Source organism: Ursus arctos, unplaced genomic scaffold, assembly GCF_023065955.2.
Source record: "Ursus arctos isolate Adak ecotype North America unplaced genomic scaffold, UrsArc2.0 scaffold_13, whole genome shotgun sequence".
Lineage (NCBI taxonomy): Eukaryota > Metazoa > Chordata > Mammalia > Carnivora > Ursidae > Ursus > Ursus arctos.
Window position 1 is genome coordinate 44,261,881 of NW_026622797.1, and position 26,906 is coordinate 44,288,786.

Here is a 26,906-nt window from a genome sequence, read left to right on the forward strand (position 1 = left end):
TGTGGGGCTCGATCCCAGAATGCCGGGATCACTCCCCGAGCCGAAGGCAGACGCTTAACCGCTGTGCCACCCAGGCGCCCCTCCACAAAGATTTTTTTAAAAGATTTTATTTTCAAGTAATCTCTATACCCAATGTGTGGCTTGAACTCACAACCCTGAGATTGAGAGTCACATGCTCTATGGATGGAGCCAGCCAGGTGCCCCATGTTCCACTGAGATTTTTATTAAAATTTCACAAACACACATACACACACACACACACACACACACCAGTAATGGAAAACAATGCACTTTAAAAATATGCCAATTTTTTTAACATATGGAGACCACAAATGCATGAACTTACGCTAACAAGTTACTGCATTTTTCGCACTACAGCTGTTTAATTGAAAAGTATCAAGAGATAGAAGGATGAACTGTTAAAAAACTGTCATGTGGAAGTACCTACCTACAATCTGGTTTCTATCTCCACCATTCTCTCTGCATTTGATCTCATACAAGCCCATGCTTGTATCCTATGCGCTGATGACTCTCCCAAATTTATACCCTGAGCCTAAAGCTGTTCCCTTGGCCTCCATGCTCCTTTATACAATTTCCTAATTGTTAGTCCCAGCTGAATAACTTATAGGCATTTCAAGATTAATATGTTAAAAAATGACTTCTTAATAGCTATAACCCCCACCCCACAAAAACTTTTCCTCTGTATTTTTCCTCGTGGCTCTAGATGGTACCACCATCCACCCCTTTGCTCCATTCAGAAAAAAGAAAAATCAACAAGTCATTTTTGATTATTCTTTTTATCCTCTGCTTCTGAAAGCATCACCAAGTCCTGTTTTCCGTCTCCACGATGCATCTTGAATATGTCTACTGCTCTCCATCTCTACTGCTACCTCCTCAGACCAAACCACCACAGGCTCTCACTTGGGACACTCAGTGCCCATCTTCCCACATTCAATCCACTCCCCACCGCACAGCCAAAGAGCTCTCCGTGTTACTCTTACACCTCAACTGAATAGCTTCGCATAGCTTGTGGAATAAAACTCAAAACCATTTCCAGAGTGTATGAGGCTGCCTGCCTCCCCAACTTCCTCTCCCCTCTCCCCATGAATCACTGGGCTCTTCTCTGTCATTGGAACTTGCTGAAACTACTCCCACACTGGGCCTGTGCATGTTTGTCCTGCTGACAGTGACACTCTTCCACTGCCCTTCTCATTACCTGTCCCTCAGGTCCTGCCTGGTAAGTCACCCTTCCTGACCTTTTTGGATAGGCCTTCCCTGGTCAACCGATCTTAGGTGTCCTCCTGGTTTACCTCATCAGGAAGTCGCTTCTTTCATGACAGCTAACGTGGCCTGTGGCCTGTAATCATCCCCATGCATTTACTGACTTGCTTTATGTGTTTCTGTATTCCTACCAGGGGAAAGAAGACTTGGTACCACTTTTATACCCCTTGTTGTACTTAACATAGTACTTTGCACATGGTTGTCAGCCAACAGGTATTTATTAAGTAATTGAATGAACAAATCTTAAATAAGAGAAGGAAGAAACAAAATGGCAACTTACCAAGTGTCCAGAAAGGTCTCTGACTTGGTAAATGAGAGAAGAAACCAGGCTTCAATGCATTTGTAATCACAATGTCAAAAAGATCTGTAAAATCATTCCTAAAAAGCAACAATATTTGTCTGGATTTTAATGAATTAGGAAAAGTCCATATAAAACAGAACTTAATCTTTACCTATCTGACCACAGAATCATTTCTTAACTTTTGATTAACTTTTACATGCTTTCTATATATTTTATATGTGGAAATAGATGGTGATTGAGCACTACTCTTCCTGACAACACTTTGAAGTAAGTATAAACATAGGGGGGAGAAATGAACATTAACTCATTAACTGGGTGCTAAGCTGGCCTTCTCATGATGGTAATAGTTATAGTGAATGAATTCAATAGCTTTTAACAACAAAAATATTCACGAACTAGGTCTTCAAATGTGGGGCCTAAACTTTGGATTTATTAGCATGAAGTTATTAATAATTTCATATGTTACATGGATCCTACAGAAAGCTACCATTATATCAAGTCAGGTGACATCTTTTAGAGTGTTCAAATAGGAAGAAGATATCTTATTTTGAAAATCAGTGTGATGTTACAATGTGGTAATTTTTGGATAACAACAATAATTGTTTTTTAGTCTGTATTTAATACTACATTAGGGATCATTTAGGATGTCACAGGAAAGACAGGACTCCCTACAGCATGGGGGGAGGTGATATTTACGAATCTAAACTGAAGAGAAATAAAGGTAGGAAGAAAAAGTTAGGTTACCTATGCTAGTGAAAAAGAAAGTCAGAGTGCTTATTCTGAAGCACGGTCCCACTATGAGGACAGCAAATAGAGTCTCACGGTCTAAGAGGCACCGTGCAAGGCATCCAGGACTCCTGCCTTAATTCAGTGCAAGGATCCCAGGCCTATGCACTATTAGAAAGCAGAGAATCTGGTAGATCGTAAATATGCCGCAGACCAATCTAAACCCACATGTGCTGAGGAACACGGACATGAGGGGGCTAGAGAAGTCAGCCAGAGGTCAGTGTCGAGGGTGAAATTTGCTTCATACTCAGCAATTCGGTATCTGCTGAAATCTGAGGAAACACTGGGGGAGATCTAACAGCCCATTTTATAATCAGGCTCCGACCATGGATATTCTCGGGTATTGCTCACAAGAATGACATAAATAGACACTTACTGAAACTTACCAACTACTCGAGCACTTTACCTGTGCTACCGTATTTAAACTCCCTGCTCACAACTATGAGGTATGACTGTCCCATTTTTAAGAGAATGAAATCGAGGATGAGAGTGGTTAAAGAACATACCTCAGGGCTCAGAGGAAGTTGCAAGGTCGGGCTTAAACCCATGTCTGTCTGAAGTCTGCGCATTTATACTGCCTCGAATTTCATGGTGTCAGTCTCATCCCTGGCTGTGCTGAATGGTGAAGTACACAGCTCCACACGGAAAGGGCCAGAGAGGCCGTCCTCCAGGCAGGTGTCAGGGAGTGTAATCTACAACTCAATGTCCCTCAGTGATCATCCAAAGCTGAGAAACTGAATTCATGGGGCACTGATTGAAGGACATGCTGTCCATCAACCTTGCAGAACCTCTAAGTCCAGACCATCGGCAGGCTACGAGCACACTGGCCCCAGTAATACTTCTTTGCTAAACTATGCTTTGGGGGTGTTGCCGTCAGCAGATGTTGAGAAACAACCACTGGTCACTCAGCGTTCTGTAATATAAGGATATGGTTCCGGGCGAGCACTTTTAAAGCAGCACTGGCCTCGTGCGTCATCAGTATTTTCTAAGACCACGAAAATGGAACGACTCATCACTTACCCGAGAATATATTCACAGAGAAGTCGACAGTAATCACTGTGAGAACTTGTAATTAACAAAAGAATTTTCCCAGCATTCTTTAGCTGTTGAAGCCACTTTTTCACAGATTCAGGGCAAGTGTGTAAATATCTGCCTGGATCTCTTTTTATTTCTGGAAAATATATTCCACAGTTTTCTGAAAAATAAAAATGTCGAGATTTTTTCTTTGAATTTTTTTGACTCAGTGATTTCTCAAAGAAGTTCATCTCTCTCAAAGCTATAGATAAAATTAAATGGATAAAAACTTGGATCAGGGGCGCCTGGGTAGCGCAGTCGTTAAGCGTCTGCCTTCGGCTCAGGGCGTGATCCCGGCGTTCCGGGAATCGAGTCCCACATCGGGCTCCTCCGCTGGGAGCCTGCTTCTTCCTCTCCCACTCCCCCTGCTTGTGTTCCCTCTCTCGCTGGCTGTCTCTCTGTCACATAAATAAATAAAATCTTTAAAAAAAAAAAAAACTTGGATCAGACATAGCAATGATGCCATTATTAACTGCTTAAGAATACTTCCTGTTCTTAAGAATATGATGACTGAAAATGTCAGCTGACAATGTCTGCTGGTTATCTGATAGGAACGGATACACTGTTAAAGCAGATAACATAATAAACACAATATGATCAGTTTTAAATCAGAGAAAACCTCCTTGCATTATTGAAATGTCAATGAATAAATATTCTTTCAATCATTCAACACGTATTTGCTGAATACAAATGACGAATAAATATTCAGATAATGCACCAGAAATGTGTTGGCATGAAGCAACAGAGAGGGGAGTTGGATTCCTCAGTCACAGAAGTGTTCCAGACGGAGCACAGACCAGAAGGCCCATCTATTACGGCCTTTGAGAGGTGCTGGGATGTCAAACGGAAAAACCAGGTAGAAAAGGCCAGAAGGTACTGCCGTGGACAGCAAAAAAGCTGAAGGGCTTCTCATCCCTGAGGTGGGCCTGCTGGCTCTGCCCTTCTGGGTCTTTGGAGACTCCAAGGAGTCAGTCTGAGCTCTGAGGCAGATGGTGCCAATATCTCCAAAGTTCTGGTCAGACGCACCCACGCTGCCTGACAGGGTGCCTTGAAAGTTGTGTGTACTTAGCAGACAATTGCAGATTTGACTGAAATGCTACTAGATTCATAAAGTACTTTAGAGATACTGTCTCTGGGGGCTAGCACTCATAAGCAGATGAAGAGAACCCAAGTTCCTACTTTCTTTAACTGCTAAGAAAAGGACACAAGCATAAACAAAACCACAGGAGAAAGAGCTTGTAATGAGCGCTGAGCTCTGCCACAGATATGAGCTATGCCTGTAATGCTGGACAATCTCACGCGCTTCACATAACACATGTGAGAGTAACACCTCAAGAAAGCGGGAGACAGAAGAGGCTCTAAGCAAAAAGGCAAAACGCAACAAAACCAGGAATGGTAGCGAACCCCACTGTCTGCTTGCCCCGATCCACCCCCCTTCTTCTCTGCTGGAGATACTGATTTTCTTTGAGGTTTCATCCTCCTCCGAGGGCCCGAGTGCTCAGGGAGGGCATGGGTCTCCGTCAGCCTAACCTGCCCCGGGAATTCCCGCCCCCTGCAGTGGATTGCTTAGGAAGTGCTAGAGACCCAGGCCGGCCAATGGGACCTGACAGCTCTGCTGGGGGTCTCTGGAGTCATGCACACGCCGCAGAGAAGAAATCCACATAGCGGAGTATTCAGCCCCTCCTCCACGCTGGACTTCGCTTACACATCCTCCCTAGAGCCGCAGCCGCTATCCCCAACACAAAGCACAAGCCTGACAGACCCAGGATGGCCAGGGGGAAACCTGAAAGGAACCTGGGTCCCCCGATGATATCATTAGATCTCTAATTAGGACAGTGAATTAACTAGCCACTGCTGAAGACACCGCCCCAACTGTGGACTTCTGGTCACATAACTCAATTTAACACCTTAAATATCAAGGATATCTATTATTTGCAGCCTACAGCATCTGTATTCAGAACAGGGTGTACTGCAAGTATTAATCACAACCAGATCAAAAAATAACAAAAGAAAAAAACCATGTTACAATGTAAGAATAATATTCATACATCAGGAGACCTAGAACAAAACAGAGTCCATGCTCTTCTTGTATTTTGCCCTACAGAAACACTGAATACATTCCTAGGATCTCTTAATATCATACAACTATGTAGCGACCCTTAAAAAAAATCTGTTTTTCAAAGAGAAGGTACTAGTAAGAAAGGGCTAATTTAAGAAAGAGAAAATAATAAAATCAAATAGTCATTTATCAAACTATTCTATTCTTAGCTATCAAAGTAAATGGCAGAGGTTGTGTCTCTCTCAGAATTTATTATACCTAAGGGAGTCATATGTGAGATTCTTTCACCCAGAAAAAGCTTTTGCAGCAACAGAAATATTATGGGATGGATAATAAAAGATTTGTGGTATATAACGCTGAAAACACTTACATACTTAAGTGTCTGTATTCACAACCAACAGCTGAGAAAAAGACTGTTTTCCATAGCTATGTGTTTAGTGCCACCTAGTGATCAAAATATAAATTACTGCTACAAAACGATTCCATTTCCAAATGAGTACAAAAATAGAGCACATGCATTTAAGTACTGTTTTTGAAATTTCTTGCCTACATTAGTTTTACTAGTTTTCTTTAATAAGCTTAATTCAAAAGAGTGCAAACATAATACTTTAGTAGGAGAATTACTCCCTGAGGCAATAATATGGGTGTCTTCATTTTGTTCACAAGCCCGATTAGAATGAACAAACTAAAATAGCCAAGTCCTGTACAAACAGATACCCAATGGCAGACTACGGGTTGCTCTTATTATAAACGATCACCAACTGTTGTTGGGGAATATATTTTCATTCTCTTGTAACCTCAAATCATTAAAGAAATGGATATAATTACACAAGTACACACTCATCTTTTTAAAAATTTATTTTTATTGAGATACAACTGACACACAGCACTGTGTAAGTTTAAGATGTACAATGCTGCTTTGCTATATTTATATATTGCAATATGGTTACTACCCTAGTGTTAGCTAATACCTCTATCATGGCATGTAAGTTTCTTTTTTTTGTGGTGAGAACAATTAAGATTGAGTTAGCAATTTTGAAGTTTATAGTATTCTTGTCTATAACACACACTCATATTTTTATTGAAATAAATCAAGCTACTAAACCAAAGGAGTTAGGCTGAACAACTACATTGGATTATAACTGTCCATCAAATTATCTCCCTGCAGTGCCTATAAACTCCTAAAGGTAGGGAGCCTGTCTTTCTGCTTGGCATGGAGCATTCAATGAATGACTACTTAAATCAGTGTGGGGGCAGACACAGGAATATTTATGTTTACTTAAAGTCAAAGTAACAATATGAATTGTAACATATAACCTGTGACAACAAACTATATTATCCATGCCCTGTCAAAGTCATCCTATCGAGAGTACCTTTCGTTTTTTTCCTACCCTTATTGAAAAAAATAATCCTGTTTAATTATATTCTTATACTGATAGGTTAACATTGACTGGACAAGACAGGGAGTTTAGACCTATGATAGAAAGAAAGGGGCGGTCTTGTTCGTTGTCAACTCACAAAGGAGCTTGTGTTGTCACTTAACTTCAAAGGAATTCTATTTCACGGCCACTTCGTGTAACTCATTTTCCTGGCCTTTCCACCCCTCTTATATCCTTAGACGCTGGTATTTTCTATATCCAGATGGGATTAAAAGTACATTTTTTAAAAAGCTAGTACTAAAGAACAGAAGTTTACCTCTCTTATATTAAAAAACTGGTTAATATAGAGTCATGAAAATAATAGCAAAGTGCTGGAATAGTCTGATATGCACATAAAATGGCCTGCAGGTATCACACGTGACTGAGGATTTAAGGACCTTTTGTCATTAAAAAAAAAGTACAATTTGAATATTAAAAATTTACTTTTTAATTTTAACAGACAATTGTGCTACATCACTCTTTCTATCATCACGGAATAAGCAAGCATTTTTCTCGTTAACTGTGTCACTAGTTTTTGTGTGATTCTGTGGCTGGAGTTTTCAAAGCTCTTGGCCAAGGGGATTAGAGATGCCAGGATGCCAACACCTCCACCATCAGACTCCAATTAAGGTCTGTTGTTGTTTCCAATGCAGAACATAATATAAGAGAGACTGAGATGTTTACAACCTTTACAAGTTATAGAACAGTCTGCTAGTGGATAGCTAAAATGTTTAGCTCTAAATTGTTTAAATGCACTTGCTGTAAGAGATGATAGAATGAATTTTCTGAAATATACATATATATACTTTATTTTGGGCCAAGAGATACTAAAATATTTTTTGAAGGATGAGAGAGGTAACCAATTGGTTAAGTATGTTCTAAATTACTTTTATTTACAGAGGGCAAAAGATGAAACAAATTTAATATTAGGATAGATTTCCTGTTTATGGTCCCTATATGGTTTGTTTCTATCTAATATATTCGTAAATAAAGAAATCTAGAATATTTAGATTGAGTAAAGTGAAAAATCTACATGTTAGATATAAAAGGACAACACATAAGAATTGGAAAATGAAGTATATAATATACTGAAAAACATAATTTATAAAATTTATATTTTAACAGTATTTTACTTCTGTGTATCTGTGCCCTACTCAAATGATTCTGATTTAATCGGCCTGGGCTGGGTGATGACATTGGTATTCTTTAAAAACTCCCCAAGTAATTTTAAGGATTATTGCTCTAAGATCTAAATACTAGAACTCTTGCTATTATTATCTGTATATCCTGCCTGCCTCATTGTAGCTCATAGGCTCTCAGAGGACAAGGGCTTCTTAATTTTACATTACTTTATCACCTAACACAGAGTCTTGTACATAATGGGCAATAAATACATATTAATTGCTGTTGATGTGTGATGTCACACGCAGGCATGAACACTGAATCAGACTTTGTCTGATAAAGAGAAAGCTTGTGCTGGGGACGAGAATGAAGAGAAGGGAAGGGATACGAGGGCTGAACACTGAAATGCAAGAATACAGACAATGCTAAGGAAGGTTGGCTTGGTGCATTTGACCGGATAGGGGAATAGAGGAGCTCATCAGTTACGATGCCTGAGTCTGTGATTCCCAGACCTGGGAGCACAATGACGCCTGTGGAGCACGTGCACCGACCATCAATTCCTGCGCACCGCTCCAGAGATCCCCGATAGGCTCCGAAGACTCACACCTGGCCAATCGGACACTGGCAAACCTTTGAACTAGGGGGTGGAGATGGACCATTTTAATCTTAGTCTACACCTGCATCTACACCTCCAAGGTGATGTCACAGTCCGCGAACTTTAGTCACAATGAACACCCATTTCCACAGCGTCTCTCCTTCTCTGACACATTATCTCTCTGCTTTATGTATATAATCTTGCAAAAAGTGATTTTAAAGAATCTTTCAGTTCTTTCAGGACTTCTGTAGGGTAGTGATTCTCAAACTTTAGGGTATGTTAGAATCACCCAGAAGGCTAGTTGAAACACTCCCGGAGTTTCTGATTCAGTATGTTTGGGTGGAGTTTGAAAATGTGCATTTCTAACAATTTCCTACACCAGCTGATAGTCTAAGGACCACACTTTAAGTATGACTGCCGTAGAAAACCCTTACAAAACCACATACTTCTTTTTTTTTTTAAAGATTTTATTTATTTATGTGACAGAGAGACAGCCAGCGAGAGAGGGAACACAGCAGGGGAGTGGGAGAGGAAGAAGCCCGATGTGGGACTCGATCCCGGAACGCCGGGATCACGCCCTGAGCCGAAGGCAGATGCTTAACGACTGCACTACCCAGGCGCCCCAAAACCACATACTTTTTAAAAATCCTTTTCCTCATAAAAGAACTCGATCCTCACCATTTTGGCTAAAAGCGCAAAATCAGAGTAAGCATGTTTAATGTTACCTGATGAAAATTCTCAAACCTGTATCTTATGTTAAAATTAATCTAAACTAACAAGGTTTTAAGTTTTTAAAAAATTATTTTTATTTCTTATAATGGAAAGATATATTCAAGGGTGAATATCTGATGGGATTTTTTTCACAGTATTATTTTACATTCTTTTCCATTTATTAATCATGAGTGTAGTAATTTTGCAGGCAAAGCAGAAAAGCCCATGCGTTGGAGTTAGACTGACCTAAGTCTGAATTCCAGGTTTGCCACTAATGGCTGTAGAAGTCTTTCCTACTTCACACATGTCCGGAGTTGGGAGTGGACCATGCCAATCCTTTGAATGTGGGCAAGCCTTTCATTGCTTTGACCAAGAGAATGTGGAACAAGTGACACTGTGTTAGTTCCAGGTGTGGCCCTTAACTGGTCAGGAAACGCTAACTTTCTGTCTCTTGGAAGCTGGTGTCATGTAAAATGTGCAACCAATCTGAGACCACCACGCTGGAAGGAGCGTCAGATGAACTCCCAGAACTGTGAGTGCATCCCCTTACACATCCAGCCTAGTCAAGCCTTCAGATGACTGCGTTCCTGAGACCACCTGGGAGACGGCAGGTGCAAAGCACCCAACTCAGTCCAGAATATCATTGACAATAACAAACTGTGGCTTCACGCTACTATGTTTTGTGGTGGTTTCTCATGGACCAACAGAGAACCAGAACAAGATGCTTAGGAAAAGTGTCACAATTCCAATTATTCCGTCTATGCGATTCAAGATATAATGAGAAAAAATTCACAAATGCTTCTAGAAATATCTGAAATAAAAGTAAACAGCTCTAAATTGTTTTCGTTTACCTCCAAAGAATAACTCAAAGGTTTCTACTGTATATATATTTACAAAACATAAATACCTGTGTAGCTTATGTTAATATAAATCTTTTGAATGGTTTAAATAAAACTAAAATAATCTCGTATTTAAGACAAATCCTACATAGCACTTCTGACTTCTCACATACGTTAAATGTGAGCTACTAAGAAACCGAGACAGTAAAAACCAGTTGCTGAAATACCTACAGGTTACAACAGATAAAAAATTAAGTCTTTTGAGATGTTTTCCCCCCATTAACCTCAAATCAAAAACATTTGAGGTTTCTTCAAAAGACAAATTGGTCTTCAAAGAAACATTCATTGTAGAGATTATATTTTATCACGAGGGTGCACTGTTTCCTTAATTACTTTAATTGGAACATGCTGTGTCTTCACAAGTATCTTTTCTTACTCATAAAGCCAAAAGTATGCAGAACTATGACTGACTGGGAGGAACTCCACTTCCGCACACACATAAGGATTATAGTCACCAAGGGTTACTTGTCCAGTATCTGGTCTCACAGGGTCTGATACAAACGGGAAAGCCCTGCTAGGTATGGAGTCCCAGGACCCCCAGAATTTAGGGAAGCAGTTCTTTTCATGAGGCGTTACTCCGTTTTCCACCACACGTTCCACCCAAATCTGGCCTGCGTCAGTGTATCCTCTGTATGTTTTTGTAAAATGCCACATGGACAGTTACTCCATCGTCGATTAAAAAAAAAAAAAAGGGAAAAAATACTAAAGTTTAATTTTTTTTATAATGATTTTTTATTATATTATGTTAGTCACCATACAGTACATCCCCGGTTTTCGATGTAAGGCTCGATGATTCATTAAAAATACTAAAGTTTAAATTAGTGAGCCATTTTAGTCCAAATAATTATTCTGGCAGAAATTGTACTTTTGTAATATAAAACTTGAAATTACGGACTTGATAAAATAGGAAAGTGTTAACATCTCTTTAATAGAGCAAACACAACTACACAGGATCCACGTGTAATGCTCAGCATTACTGCTTGAGGGGTCTTGAGGAATAATAATGCCCTAGATCAGAATTCTTTTTTTTTTTTTAAGATTTATTTATTCATTTTGGGGGGGGAAGAATGTGCATGAATGGGGGGAGGGGAAAGGGAGAGGGAAACATCTGATACGGGGCTCAATCCCAGGGCCCCGAGATTACGACCTGAGCCAAAATCAAGAATCAGACACTCAACCGACTGAGCCCCCCAGGTGCTCCCCCAGATCAGAATTCTTAATGCAAAGTACCTACATGGGCTTCAGTGGGTGAATGAAATCCTCACACTGTTTGCAACACTGTGCTCCTCACTGTTTCTGTGCGTGTCTGAGGGAGCCGAGCAGCTCCGGGTGCTCTGGTTTACATCAGATTCCTGGGGCTGGGGACACAGGGCGCCCGAGGAGTTAAGAACCATAGATTTAGATTTCCCAGACGAGAGCAATCCAATATAAGAAAAAAAAAAAGCATTCAATATGGCCCGTTTGTCATTGTTAAGAGAAATCTTACACATAGGTCTTAGAAAAAAGGAGATTCTCTGTAATAGTTGATAGAGAATTTCTACACAAATAAATATAATTCCTGGACCACCCTGTACTTTGCTACATGTGTGAAGTCCAATAAACATACATTTATTTAGGGTGGCTAAAGTATTGTTCTTGTTAGTTTGTGGGTTGAAAATTACCAAATGTACAACTTAAAAACATATATAAAACATAATACTCTTAACATTGAAACTACACTGATGTTGAAAACAACATTATTTAAAGAGATTAAATTACTGATTTTATTAAATGATACATTCTTGGTATAGAAAATTCATTGTACTGGGTTTTCTACTGCTGTATAAAAATCCACCTCACAGAACGGTTTACTTAAAACAGCAGTATATTATCCTATCTCGTGGTTTTGAGGGTTGACGGGCTTCAGCGTTCAGCTGGGTGGCTCTCACTTGGGGTGTGTCACTCAAATGTCACTGGGTCTGGAATCATCTAAGGATTCCTTCACTGGCTCACCTGGGCTGGGATGGCAGGAAGGATGAGCGCTGGCGAAGCACCTTTCTACTCAGCCAGCCTGGGCTTTACCACAGCGTGCCAGTCTCGGGATGAGCTCGACTTGCCTCAAAATACTGACGTAAAACCTCCAGGGACTCTTATGACATAGCTTTAGAAGTCTCATGGGGTCATTTCTGCTGTATTTTACTGATTAGACGGGGCCAGCTTGTTTTTAAGGAAAAGAAAACAGATGGGTGTGAAGTCTGGGAGGCATAATTCATTAGAGGCTCTTTTTTCAGACCAGCTACCAAACATACAAATATTTTGGTGTGATTCCTGCCAGGATATGCTCTATTCATATGCAACTTTATGGTAATTTTAAGCATACCACATATAGTTTTTTTTTACCTGTGTTTTTTTGTTCACCATCATATTTGAGCAATTTCCAATGGCATTATCATTTATTTTAAAATTGTAATGGTCTTAATATCAAATTTTATAAATGGACTTATATACAGTTATCTGTTTGATAATAATAACTGACATACTTTGAGTGCTTATTTTTGCCAAACACAATTCTAAGACATTTACAACTATGAATGGATTTAATACTTATAATAACAATCCTGTGAAGTAGGCCCTCTATTATTCCCATTCTGCAGTTGAGGAAACTGAGACGCAGAGAGGCTAAGGAACCTGCCCAAAGCTACAAAGCCAGAATGTGGCAGAGCCAGGATCTGAATGTAGCCAGTCTCCTTTCAGAACTTGTGTGGTACTCCCTCTCCAGAGGGTACGACGTCTGGGCACTCTATCACTTCAAGGACACCAAAAATCCCCCCCCCCTTTTTTTCTTGGATAGTTACCACAGTTCAAGGCCTTTGGGATTGATGGGGATTCAAATAAGTGAGAGTCTGAGATTTGGACAAATCAAGTTAAGATTTCCACAGGGGAAAAAAGTATCTACTGACATGCACTCTAATTATAGTTACAGTATCTAGAACTGGAAGGGGCCTCAGAAATCTCCTACTTCAACCCTGTCCTGTTACAGATGAATTAATAGATTCTAATTCATAGATTTTAAAGATGAGTAGAGACTACAGATTTTGCTCAAAACTAGTCAGTGACAAATCTGGGAATGGAATACGGTGCTCAGAAATCCCAGTTCACTAAACCTTATGTAACCCCCCTCACTTACATAATGTATGTTAACCTCGGTGCTTACATGTTTGTTTTAGATCTAAATTATCTGGTGATCAGTGTCTATGAAAGTAAAATAACACATTCAGAAAACGCAGAGGGGCAGCTGGGTGGCTCAGTCGATTAAGCATCTGACTGTTGGTTTTGGCTCAGGTTGTGGTCTCAGAGTTGTGACATCGAGCCCAGCATCAGGCTCTGTGCTGGGCATGGAGCCTGCTTAAGATTCTCTCTCTTCCTCTGCCCCACCCCCTGCTCTAAAATTAAAAAAAAAAAAAAAAGCAGAGGTCAAGGTCCTTAAACGTCATCCTATTTTGCTATGTAATTACTGAATAATGGGCTCTTCCTCAGAATTCCTATCGGAGTACTTTGTAGTTACTAAGCTGAAGTTATCCATGTAACGATCCTTGAATAGAGATCTTACACTGAGATAGGCAACAAAACAAAACAACTGTATTACATTAAGGGACAGACAGTATTGCTCTTCCTGGAATGCACTGTCCTCCCTTTGCTGATTAGGCGTGTCTGCAGCTCGTCACCAGACCATGTTCTCCACGCAGCCCTCCCCAGGCCCAAAGCCTCTGAACACCGCTGACGACATGCACTGCACTACACACTAGTAAACACCTGTAGTAAGTGTGTCTGTATACTTTTCTTCCTCCCAAGACTGTGTGATCTTTCAGAAAATGAACTGTCTTTACAATTTTTACATTCCTGATGTCTGGCAAACAGTAGAGGATTAATAATGGTCGAACTGTGTGTGAGGGGAGAGCTACTGGACAAAATTTACCAGGTGATCATAAAGACCAGAGTTGGCCAACCACAGCTTGCCAGCTGAGAAAAGTTTTTTACAGCTTAACACGGTTATCTAAGTATCTACATAAAGCCTGGTCCTCTGCGAAAACATTTGCTGATTCCTGATATAAATATGGTATTTCATAATCATAGGACAGGAACAATAAATGACAGTTATAACTTAGTATTAGAAAGTACTGAGAATAATTACTAAGTTCATTAATCTGAGACACTTTTTTTTACAAGATTTTATTTATTTATTTGTGAGAGACAGAATGAGCACGAGCAGGGGTAGGAGCAGAGGGGGAAGCAGGCTCCCCGCTGAGCAGGGAGCCCCGATCCCAGGCTCCCGGGATCATGACCTGAGCCGGAGGCAGATGCTTCACCGACTGAGCTGCCCCAGGCGTCCCTTGAGAGACTGTTTTAAGGTTATGTAGTCTTTCAAGCAAAATGAATATTCAAAAATCATTAGTGGTAAAACTGCTTCTTGAAAGATAATATAAACACCTTTGCGTATTTTTTCATTATGGCAGATCCCCAGGCATTTTGTACTTGCCCCTCAATTATTCTCTGGCCTGGGTCCTCTAACAGTCCGTTCTACTGGGCCAGAAGAGGGTTCTCCTTGCTGAAACAAATCTAAATACGCCTTTGTCATTGTCTTTATGATTCTGGTAGACTTTTTCAGTCTCTGAATAGAATGTTTTCAGGCCCATTTGGTCTGCTTGTAAATAGAGAAAGGGCACGGGTCACAGCAAGACACCGCAAGCCCACGGCTGAAAGCTAACGGCTGGTAATATTTTCCTGGTTAATGTCAGAGGAAGTAGAAAGATCCAAGAAATGCACATGATGACATGATGACATCATGAGAAGGACCTAAAGAGCTTGTAGCCTGGGGAGAATAAAGGCACTGTTGCCGAAACAGAGCCTTACAAATTAGCTGCAGAGGAAACAAGAATGTTTTCCTTGGTACAGCAAAGTAAAGATGCCTCCAGGTCAAAACTGGAACCAGTTTCAGGGGCAAGCTTCAAAGAGATACACTGTAAGTTTCATCTCAGATAGTTTTTAAATGTATTTGCCAGGTACATAGCCATCTAAAAGGTTTTGTTTTCGCCAGAGGAAGCAGGCCCACTGATGATTCTGATTTGAAACCTTTCACCTCCTCCAGAAGAAAGCTGGAAAAAATGAGAACTAAAACAGGATATCTTGGGGCAAAGTAGGCTCAGAGAGGTGCCAATGCTTATTGCTTTTTAAAAAGTTACCATTGAGGTGCCTGGGTGGCTCAGTCTTTCAAGCAGCTGACTCTAGATTTTGCCTTGGGTCATGAGCTCAAGGTTGTGAGATCAAGCCCCTTGTCGGGCTCTGCGCTGGGCATGGAGCCTGCTTGGGATTCTCTCTCTCCCTTTCCTTCTGGCTGCCCTGGCCACCTGGCTCACACTTTCTCTCAACAAAAAAAAAGAGTTACCATAGACTTCTCTAGGTCTGAGGCACGCAGAGCTCAGGAACAATCAGGTACGAAGGAGTCAGAAGGTAGATATTATAGGGTACATTTCATACAAATGTCTTAAAAAAAACCTGCCTCCCACTGAGGACTCAAGTGCTCAAATAGAACTTTCACTGTGTTTCTTCTAACCTGGTCCTTCTCCTGAAGTATACAGTTGAAAAGAAAGCCCAGACAGCATTTTAGTATATACACACTACCCTAAATCCAGCTCCCAGAAGAACATAAACAATCAGTTCGTGATGGGGAGGCAGCCCCATGGCTACAATAATCCATCAGGAGACAGAGAGGAGAGGAAGCCTGGGGACACGGCTGGCAGGGCTTCGAACCTAACACAGGGGGCAGCCTCGGGCAGAGTGGGCAGGCTCTCAGGGAGAAAACAGCGGGAACCTGGGCAGGAAGGCTTCGCAGGTGACGAACGCTGGGTATGGCTGGCTTCCAGAGGGTATTTGACTCTAGGCAGCAATCTTTACCTTCTCTATTTTCTCCTCTAGCCAGATTCCTTTTATTTCTTTCACTGTATCTCCTTCCAGTTTTGCTAAACACAGCCAGTTTATATCTTGGCTATTTTTCTGAACTAACAAACCTACCGTCCTATTAAGACGATAATCATATGTATTCCTTAAACACTTATGATAGGAGACTTTTAAAACCAAAAATCAAAAAACAATCCTGCTGGGTTAACATGAAAAATCTTAAAAATAATGTTAAGGATTCATTCTTTACATATATCTAATCATATATTAGTAAAGGTTTTACAAAAAAGATATTTTTCTGCTTTCTCTCTTTATTTCTACGACTATGGATGCTATTGATGTTAATATGAAATGTAGGTAGAGAATTATTTTTCTCACTCATTCCCAAAACACACAGTTCACCTACTGAGTGCCTATTTGGGGCCAGGCACCCTGCTGGCATCCAGGACACCGAGATGGCTGGTTCCCTCCTGCAAGAAGGCCTCAGTGCGGCGGGGACAACTGGAACTGAAATGCAGCCCAAAGTGCGCGGGGCAAGGCAGAGGACCAGCCGGCCAGCGCTGCTGGCGAGGAAAAGAGCCACTTCTCAGGCAGGCAAGGTGAGCTCTCGAGAGAAGGCTGAGATTTAGTTTGGCCTGGGTCCGTGAGGGGCAGTCAGCATGTGGGGAAGGGGAGCAGGAGCACCTCAGCAGAGAGCAGACGCAGACGACACAGCATGGACTTCAGGGCGGTCTGGGAAGCCTGCAGGGAGGCACAGGTCGTCTTCCTGCCTCAACAACAGGACGGATTTGCCCCCGTGCTTCCGCCCAGAACGTCTGCTGTCCGGCCCCTCCCACTCTTCACCTCAAATTCGACTCCTTCTCTGCTTTTCTCAATTCCACTTTGCATTTGGGAGTCTGCTCAATTCCTGCTTTTTCTCATTTTTTCTCTCCCTTGAATATGCCCACCACTGTGTTCTTGCTCACATACTCTATACAGCTCGCTAGTTGCATAATAGATTTTTACCTTCCCCTTACGCTCCATAAAGCGATTTTCTTTGTGCCATTATAGTGATTAGCATTACAGTAACCAGATTCTAGGAACACAGAAGACATTCAGTAAAGGCAATGCAATTAAAACTTCTCTCAAGGAAGTTAGATATACTCATCTGAAATCTTAGTATACAGTATTATATGGTTTAATAAAATGAGCCATTTCTTCTGTAGTCAAAGGTAAACTTTATTTCCGCTCAATGTAAACTATTTTCGCTAATCTAAGCTAAATCTATGATAAGGCCTACTTATCATAAATTTTAGCTAAACGGAATCTCAAGGCTAAAAGGTCTTAGAAGTAGTAGAAATGCTGGTGTATACTTAGTGTATATCTTCAACCTTTCAGAGAACAAGGTACAACAAATCTGCTTGAAGCAGAAAATAGGTCTAGCTATTAAGGCAGATACTATAAGTTCCCAGAAGACCTGAATAAAAGAACATTGTAATAACCTATTTACTGATGAAAAATTATATTCTGCCTTTCTTTTGACCTAGAAAAAATTTGTTAAGAAAGCATATGACATAAGTGATCAGACTATTTCTTTTTGGAAGGAAAGGCGTCTGTCAACATAAATCCAGAGAACCCGAAAGCCTGCAATTACTCAATAACCAAGAAGGAAACATTCAAAATTCAAATTAAATGAAGCAAATATTTTACTCATGGTGTTTGGCAAATGTCAGCAATAAAAACCAAATGAACTACGTGCACTCAATGAACAGAAATGTGAATGGAAGGAAATCTCACTAGACCTCTTAGATGACCAGAAGCAGCTCAATTTCTCTGAAAACTACAATAAACATTCTTCCTTCCAGATAAAAACTCCATTTAAAATCTCAAAAGGAGTTTAATTTAATGTCTCATGCCAGCAAATAAAATCATTTTAGAACAGAGTAGGAGGGAAGGGGAAAAAGAATTCATAATTTGCAGGTAACTTCATTAAGTTAATAGCTATTGCTGTTGACTTAAGGAGAAGGGCAATTTCATTCCTGCTGAAAAATCTTCGAAGGACAGAGCAGTTTTGTATGGAGCAAATACACACAGATACACACACACACACACACACACACACACACACACACACTTTATAGCATGTGGTCCTGGGTAGCCCAGATCCAAATTAGTCCTGATTCGAGTTTCAGTCGTACACTTGGTTGTTTGTTGGCTATGAGATGATAATAACAGAAGCCATCCCATAACGTTCTCATGTGGCTTAAACATGACAATGTCCATGAAGCCCTCAGGGCAGTGCTCGGCACTAGTAGGCCCTCTCTGCTAACCAGCCCGGCTTAAGCACAGCCAGCCAGCTGTGCGATGCTATGAGCTACACGGCATCACAGAACTGCCCGGTTTCCTGATCCTTCCATTCCACATCTCTTACTGTCTACTTCTATTAACCTTCTTTATCCCTTTCTTAAGGTATTTTAAAGCCTTTTGTAAAGATGTGAATGTAGTTAGTGCAAATAAATGCTTCTCTTTTCAAATAAACACTTTTTAATGTATTCTTCAAATATAAAATCAGAATGAAGATGAAAACACAAATAGCTGGTTGATTCCTAAATATGTAGAATCACTGTGGGGTTTTTTTTTTTTTTCCAATTTATTCCATATATTTGAGGAATTCCCTTTGGGAAACTAAATCCAGCAAGCTTGGCCACTCTGTATGGCTGTGTGTAGGCTGTGGGGCTCTGGAGGGAGGAGCTCTTTACCCAGCGTATTTCAACCTGCCAGACAACAAGGAAATCATCTTGCCGTAGTAAAATGTCATTTTAAAATTATCTTGTAATTACTTCATATAAGAAAATAGTATCCTATACTCTGGTTTCTCTTCAGATCGTATAAATCTTTCGCCTTTTACTAAAGATTTCCGTGGAGAAAATAGTATCCTTTTCCAAAGTTGAGACACTAGAAAAGTCTGATGTCTTCACTGAATACTATTCCCAAATTCTGTCCCTTCCCTTTGTTTGCCCTTAAGTGGTAACACTGTTGTCATTTTGGTGTATGTCTTTCCATTCAAGTTTTCATAGACACGCGAACACACATATGTATATCACATGCTGGTGTATACTTTTCCAGTAAGTTTTTATGAACTTACATACATGCATATGTATTTTATAAAACAGATTTTCTACAACTTGCTTTTTCACTCGGCAGCAGGATTTGGAGGTCAGCCCTGTACTTAGAGATGCATTCTACTGATAACTCCTAAGCATGTATCACAGGCCTGCCATGCATCGGTCCAGTGGCTGGAGACACGGGAATGAACAAAAGCCAAGCCCCTGCCCTTCCAGAGCTTATATCCTAGAGATGTTTCATTCTTTTTAACTATGGCACAGTAATCCATGTATGAATATACCCCAGACGGCTATGCCAGTCCTTTTTTTTTTTAAGAATTTTTAAAATTCATATACTTATTTGAGAGAGAGAGAATGAGAGAGAAAGCAATTTGGGAGAGGGAGAAGCAAACTCCCCACGGAGCAGGGAACCCAATGCGGGGCTTGATCCCAGGATCCTGGGATCATGACCTGAGCCCAGGGGCAGACGCTTAACTGACTGAGCCACCCAGGCACCCTGCCGGTCCTCTATTGAAGAGTTTTTTTCATGATTAAAAATTATAGGGTCAACATCATTGGGGATGGTTTCTTGTGCTCTAGGGCTCGTTCCTACAAATGAGACTGCTGAGTCAGGATGTACACTTCTAATTTTTTTTTAAACTTTTATTTATTTAAGTAGTCTCTACACCCAACATGGGGCTCAAACTCACAACCCTGAGATCAAGAGTTGTATGCTCTTCTGACTGAGCCAGCCAGCCGCCTCTGTACACTCCTAATTTCCATAGCTACATCGAGCTTCCTTCCAGATTGGTTATGACACTTTAGCAGTACATAGCTGCACACCCGTACACTACTCTCACAGTAGCAAGTCATCGGACATCATTTTTGCCAATCCACCAAATGCAAATGGGCATCCATTTATTATACTGTGCATTTTGCTGACTCAAAGTAGAGCATCTTTTTGTATCTTTTTTAGTCATCATCTTTCATTCCTTTTGCATTTCTGTAACATTCAAGGTTGGGAGTGAAGCACTCACCAAAAAAGTTTGCTGAATTCAACTGGGTGAACTGAGAGCTATTTGTGTCAAACTACTTAAAATGAAAATTCACCAGGCACACTCTAAGAGCACTTGGCAAATTCTAGTATTACTACCTCCTCAAGTATTTCTTACTCCACCAAAAGTCTTCAGGCTCACAGCAGTGCACCGTTGTGTCTTACCCAACGGCTTGTCTACAGGACCAAACTGCAATCATATTGCCCAAAGTGAACTTCCACGTGTTTTCTGGATGGGTCTATGGCAAGCTGGGAGTGGGAGCATTTGATGTTCACTCTGTGTGTGTGTGTGTGTCTGTGTGTGTGTGGGTGTGCACGTGCGCGTGCAGGGGTGTGTGTGGCCTAAAACTGTTAAGCCAGCAGTTCCTGACTAGCTTTTTCCAAAAGCAAAATTATTATTATTATTATAGATGTTAAGTGGTTCCCCCCACTCCACAAAAAAATCCTGACAATCTCAAGCATTGGTGAGGATACTGAAAATATAAAGTATCGGGAACTCTCCTATACTATACAAGTACTCTGAAAAACTGTTTGGCAGTGTCTACCCAAACTAAACATACACACACTTATTACCATACAATGCAGTGATTCTCCTTTTACGTATAGATCTGAGAAGAAGAGGAAAACAGGTACATAAGCATTATTTGTAATAGTCCCCAATTTAAATTTACCCAAATGTCTATCAATGATTACATAAATTGTCTAGATGATTACATGAACTGTGGTACAGCCATAATGGTATCTTGCCCAGTAATGAAAATCAATAAATTACTGTTACATTCAACAATATGGATGAATTATAGACACATAATGTTGAAGAAGCCAGACATAAGAGCACACAGAGCCTAATTCTACTTAAATAAAGTTAGAAATCAGACAAAATTGGTCTTTGCTGTTAGATGTCCCCGCAGGCAAGGGATATTGGCTGGAAGGGAGCATGAGCAGGGCTTATGGGGACTGAAAATATTCTATTAGCTGAAAATACGTTCATGTTTAACAGTATTTGACAACAGTAATTATAAAAAACTGACACAATATTTTCATGACCATAACGATGAATTCAAGAAACCAGAAACAAATGTGATATTAGAAATTAAAAGGTCAGGTCAAAAGAGAATCTATGTAACGCAACATCAAAAGACTGTTCAGGATTAAAAAGCAAGCATTTGGTAACTTTCTTCAAATTTACAGCACATAACATTTTAGATCAATTTCACTATTTCCTGTCTCCCAGCATAAAAAGTGTTTTTCTAATATCATAATCTGTGGAAGATAGTTGTCTCTTAAGCCTAATTAAAAAGCATTTCTTTGAAGAAGTCAAAAGCCATGTTAGAAGGAAAAAAAAAAAAAGCCTCTGATGCGATAGCACCCCTACTTCTTTTCTGAATTTTTATATTACTCCTAGTATTATCTGTTACATTTTGTCTTTTCCTCATTCCTTGAAATTTTCCAGTCAAGGACCTGCTGGATAATTAAGAAATGTCACTCTAGGGGCGCCTGGGTGGCACAGCGGTTAAGCGTCTGCCTTCGGCTCAGGGCGTGATCCCGGCGTTCTGGGATCGAGCCCCACATCAGGCTCCTCTGCTATGAGCCTGCTTCTTCCTCTCCCACTCCCCCTGCTTGTGTTCCCTCTCTCGCTGGCTGTCTCTATCTCTGTCAAATAAATAAATAAAATCTTAAAAAAAAAAAAGAAATGTCACTCTAATTTCTTCCATAGAGCTTCTAAATTTAGTTGTTCAATTTAACAAGAGTAATGAAAACGGCTGCTGTTTTAATATTATAATGTCGCTCTGCAATGCATTATGAATTTCTAAACCACAGTTCCCCTTCTCCCCGACTATAATCTCAGAATTCCATTGAATCCGATGGAAACATCATGTCGACTGGATTTTTGTTGGGCTCTGTAAATATCACGCAATCCTGATTTAAAGTGCCACTGAACTTTGCAGGCATCAAATAACAGATTTGTATCTGTGAAAGAAAACAGCCCTTTGTTTTTAGAGTTAAATAAACCTCTTGCCAATAATAATTTTCTAAAGGTTCAATCTCTTAGAGGTGTAATCAAAGACATACGGATCACTGTCTTCTCATTTCTACCAAAAAGACTATGGTGAACTAAATTCAGGGAATTTTTTTTTTCCACACGGGGTATGGAGCCTAATGTGGAGCTTGAACTCACAACCCTGAGATCAAGACCTGAGCTGAGATCAACAGTCGGATGCTTAACCAACAGAGCCACCCAGGTGCCCCTAACCTGAATTTTACTTTATAGTGTTGATCAGAGATCTCACAGCTTTAAATTTAAGTGGGTCATAATTCAGAAGAAACTTTGTGCTGCCTATTTATGTATTCCAAATATCCTAAGCGTAAGAAAAAAAGGTCCTCAAAAATAATTCTTCTCTAAAAGAATGGCAAAGAACGGCCAAGTGTCCCCAAGCAATGCTGAGAGGTAATGTGTAAGAGGAACCTGGTCATAATGGAGGATCCCTGCACTGTCTAGACCCACGCTGTCTAACATGGTGGTCATTAGCCACGTGTAGCTATTTAAAGTTAAATTAACTAAAATTAAATAAAATTTTGCAGTTCCTGCAATGCCCCAGCCACATTTCAAGTGCTCAACAGCCACACGTGGCTAGTGGCCACCACACTGGGCAGCGCAGACATAGAACATTCCATCACTGAGGAAGTTCTCTTGGTTAGCGCTCCTCTAAGTTAACTTCAGTCCACCATTCCTAAAATTATCAGTCGTGGCTGCATACAGCGACGGTGTGGCCTTGGATCAAAATAGCAAACAAACATGATTTGGTCCAGAGAGAGCATTTTTAAAAGTAAAAATAGTAATTATATCATGAAACCATGCCAAGGCTGCAGTGTGGGCTAGAAGGGGAAACACTGCCCAGAATCAGGTGGCTCAGGCTTTACACCTGTGTTTCGGCTGTGTGTCCTTGTCCTCACTGGTCAGATTGTGGCCATGTATTACCTTCCCTACTTCTTGGGTGGGATGGATGACAAATAAGCCTAAACGAGAAGTCTCTGGAGAGACATTAAGCACATATGATTTATGTTATTATTGTCATGTAAAACACCTACTTTGGAGATCACCAGTAGACTTGACTAAGGGAAATGCTCAGCTTGAGCTGAAAAGCACTACTGAGTTGATACCATAGTCACTGGTCGTATCAGGGAAACCTGAGTGGTTAATTTATTATCACTAAGAGATTATTACCACTTGAGAGATTATAGAACACTGTCCTTTATATAATACAGTAATTCTGAATTCAGTTTCTATATGTACCATGTTCAAATATATACTTACATACAGTGCTATATGCACAGAATGAATAAAACAATACTGTTCACTGAAATAAAGATGGTGGGAACAACTTCCAATTACATGGTTAAGTATCATGGCTAAAGCCAGAAAGGCAAGAATGTCACAGAGGAAACAGTTCTAGTTACTTACATTAAAACTGTTAATCCTCTAGTGTATTGTTCCTCCGAGGTCTTACCGTTCTGAAGGATCTCCCCCTCTTCCATTCCTGTTCTGTACCTATCCAGTGGCATTATTTGTTGGGTAGATCTGTTTCCTTCCACAGCGGTAAAGGGGTGGTGCTGCCAGAGCACCTCCTCACTGTTTTTTCATTCTCACCCAAGATAACAGAAACCAAACAGGGAACTTTCCAAACATTGGTTAAAAAAAGCACCTGTAAACTATAAAGGCAGCTGTTCTTCTTACCAGGGGGAGGAGGAAAAGGGAGCCAGCAGCAGACTTCCTCATAAGAGAAAGTAAGCCTGGTCTGGCATGGGATCCATGCCAACAAGGTGAAGAACTGTATGGAATACTCTTCAGCCTCCATGTTAGAAACCTAACTATTCCAAGCTAGTAGGAGGGGGGATGAAGTATGACTGAGAAAGGATGTTAAACATCACCATGAGAATGAAGTTGGAGACAGACTCCATGAATAACCTTTAAAACTAAGCTAGACATATACTAGAGCTTGATGATAGATCTTCTGGATAAAATGGCCATGACTTATAAGAGGATCTTAATTTAGCTGTGGCTTCTTAAATAAACTTTAAACTTCCAAATAATTTTGGATTATGGAAAAATTGCAAAGATAGTACAGAGCATTCCCGTGTATCTTACAACTGTTTCTGGGATATTAACATATTACAATATTATGATATATTTGTCACAATTAATGAACCAATATTGATACATTACTAACTAAAGTCCACACTTTATTCATATTTCCTTAGTTTTAACCTAATGTCCTTTTTCTGTTCCAGGATCCCATCTAGGATATGATATTACATTTAGTGGTCATGTCTACTTAGGCTCCTTTTGGCTGTTACAGTTTCTCAGACTTCCCTTGCTTTTGATGACCTTGACAGTTTTGAAGAATACTCGTTAGCTATTTTATGAGAACGTCCCTGAACTGAGACGTATCTGATGTTTTTCTCATGGTGAGACAGGGGTTATGGGTTTTCAGGTGGAAGACGACAGAGGTCAGATGCCATTCTGAGCATACCGTATCAAGGGTCCGTCCTATCGATATGAGTTCAACTTGGTCATCTGGCTGAGGCCATGCTAGTCAGGTTTTTCCACTGTGAAGTTACGCTTTTGCCCCCTTTCCATACTGCACTCTTTGGAAGGAAGTCACTACGTGCAGTCTACAAATAAGGAGTAAGGAGTTGTATTTCACCACCTTGAGGGCAAAGTGTCTGCATAAATTAGCTGGAATTCTTTTGCATAGGAAAGCAGTTCCTTCTCCCCGTTTATTTATTTGTTCAATCATTTACATCAGCACTACTCACTGATATTTGTTTTATATTTTGGGTCTTTGGGTTATAATCCAATACTACTTTATTTATTTTGTTCTCAAATTGCTCCAGCTTTTGCCATGGGAAGCTGTTAGTTGATTCCTGTGTCCCTCTGACACACCCCATCATCATCATCGTTTTTTGAGCACCTCTTTACTTTCTGACTCCAAGGCTATAAGATCTGACAGGCTTATCTTGTATACTGCCTGCCCCTGTCCTAGAGTCAGACGTTTCTCCAAAGAGCCCTGGTTCACTTTACTGAAGAATGATATCAGAAACCAAGACCTGGGTGCTGGATGCTTTCTTTAATTTTTAAAGGTGCTTTCAAATATACACTTATCTCATTTCCACAATCTTTTTCCTTATTATCTTTTTTTTAAGAGAGAGACAGTGAACAGGAGTGGGGATGCGCAGAGGGAGAGGGAGAGAAAGAGTCTTAAGCAGGCTCCATTCACACCTAATGCGGAGCCCAACTTGGGGCTCAATCTCATGACCCTGAGATCATGACCTGAGCCGAAACTGAGTCAGATACTCAACCGGCTGGGCCAACCCAGGTGCCCCCACAACCTTTTTGACTGATGGGTAAGGTTCAGAGTAATTAAAGGGTTTGCTTAAGATCAAGGCTAATTAATAATGGCAGTGTTGGGGAAAATTCAGTCTTTTGATGATAGTTCAATATTCTTTCCACAACCTGATGTCTTGTAGATAAGGACATGGCATCAAGGACCAGAATAACAACTTGTTGGAAAAAAGAAAGAAGATAGTCCTTTCGGGAAGAAAAACTTAGCAGGGATATCTGACAGACTCTCCTGTTCATCCAGAAGAAACCCCTGGAGATTCTGTCCAATACAGAAAGAGGTCTTTAATCATATTACAGCAGTGCGTCTCAATCGGGGTTGATTTCGTTACCCCCACCCCCCAACTCCTGGATATTTGGCAGTGTCTAGAGACATTTTTGCTAGGTAGGGGCTGTGCTGCTACTGGCACCCAGTAGACAGAGGCCAAGGATGTTGCTAAGTACCCTAGAATGCACACAGTATCTCCCACAACAAAGAATTTTCAGTTCAAAATGACAATAGCACTAAGAATGAGAGACCCTGTAGCAAAAAGAATGACCACTACAGGAGTTTCACATAATTTTTACAGAGTTAGTTAGTTTGTTTCCCCTTTCTTTTCTTTCAAAGATTTTATTTATTTATTTGACACACAGAGAGAGCACAATCAGGGGGAGCAGCACAGGGAGGGGGAAAAGCAGACTCCCCGCTGAGCAGAGAGCCCGATGTGGAACTTGATCCCAGGACTCTGGGATCATGACGTGAGCTGAAGGCAGATGCTTAACCGACTGAGCCACCCAGGCGCCCCTTTTACAGAGTTTCTATTCTTGCTGAATTATTTCTCTGTTGCAGGCTATGAGGGACAATAACGAGAAACTGTCTGATTCTGTAACCTTATGAGTTAGCCAATCAGAAGAAAAAGTCCCCCATTCTGGTCAAGGAATATGGCTCACAATCAGCTAAGAGACTTCCCTGGTCCTCATGTATGGGACAAACAGAGGAGAACACTTTAAAATAAGTCACTTCAGTTAAGTAGGGCATGAACAGAACAATAATTTTCCTCAAGTATGAGCAGAATCACATGTCATCAGCCTGAAAAGGGAAGGCCTAGCTCCATGTACGCCATCATTACTGGCCACACTGTCCGCTGTCTTCGGGCTCAGGGACACAGTGAGCAGATCAGCAGGACGGCCGGGGAAATCTGCCAATGC

General features: G+C 40.6%; 1 protein-coding gene and 1 pseudogene across 4 annotated transcripts in view; one reads left to right on the forward strand and one right to left on the reverse strand.

The window, feature by feature from the left end:
- NT5DC1 (5'-nucleotidase domain containing 1) overlaps positions 1-26,906 on the reverse strand; it is a 139,085-nt gene that overhangs the window by 27,640 nt on the left and 84,539 nt on the right. For all 4 annotated transcript variants that reach the window (XM_048226117.2, XM_026489241.4, XM_057311128.1 and 1 more), the window contains exons 7-8: positions 3,389-3,563; positions 1,562-1,659 (exon numbers count right to left, since the gene is read on the reverse strand). In XM_048226117.2, the coding sequence (XP_048082074.1) occupies positions 1,562-1,659; positions 3,389-3,563 (273 nt within the window). The remainder of the gene's footprint in view (positions 1-1,561; positions 1,660-3,388; positions 3,564-26,906) is intronic.
- Positions 19,023-19,131, forward strand: LOC113247901 (U5 spliceosomal RNA; annotated as a pseudogene).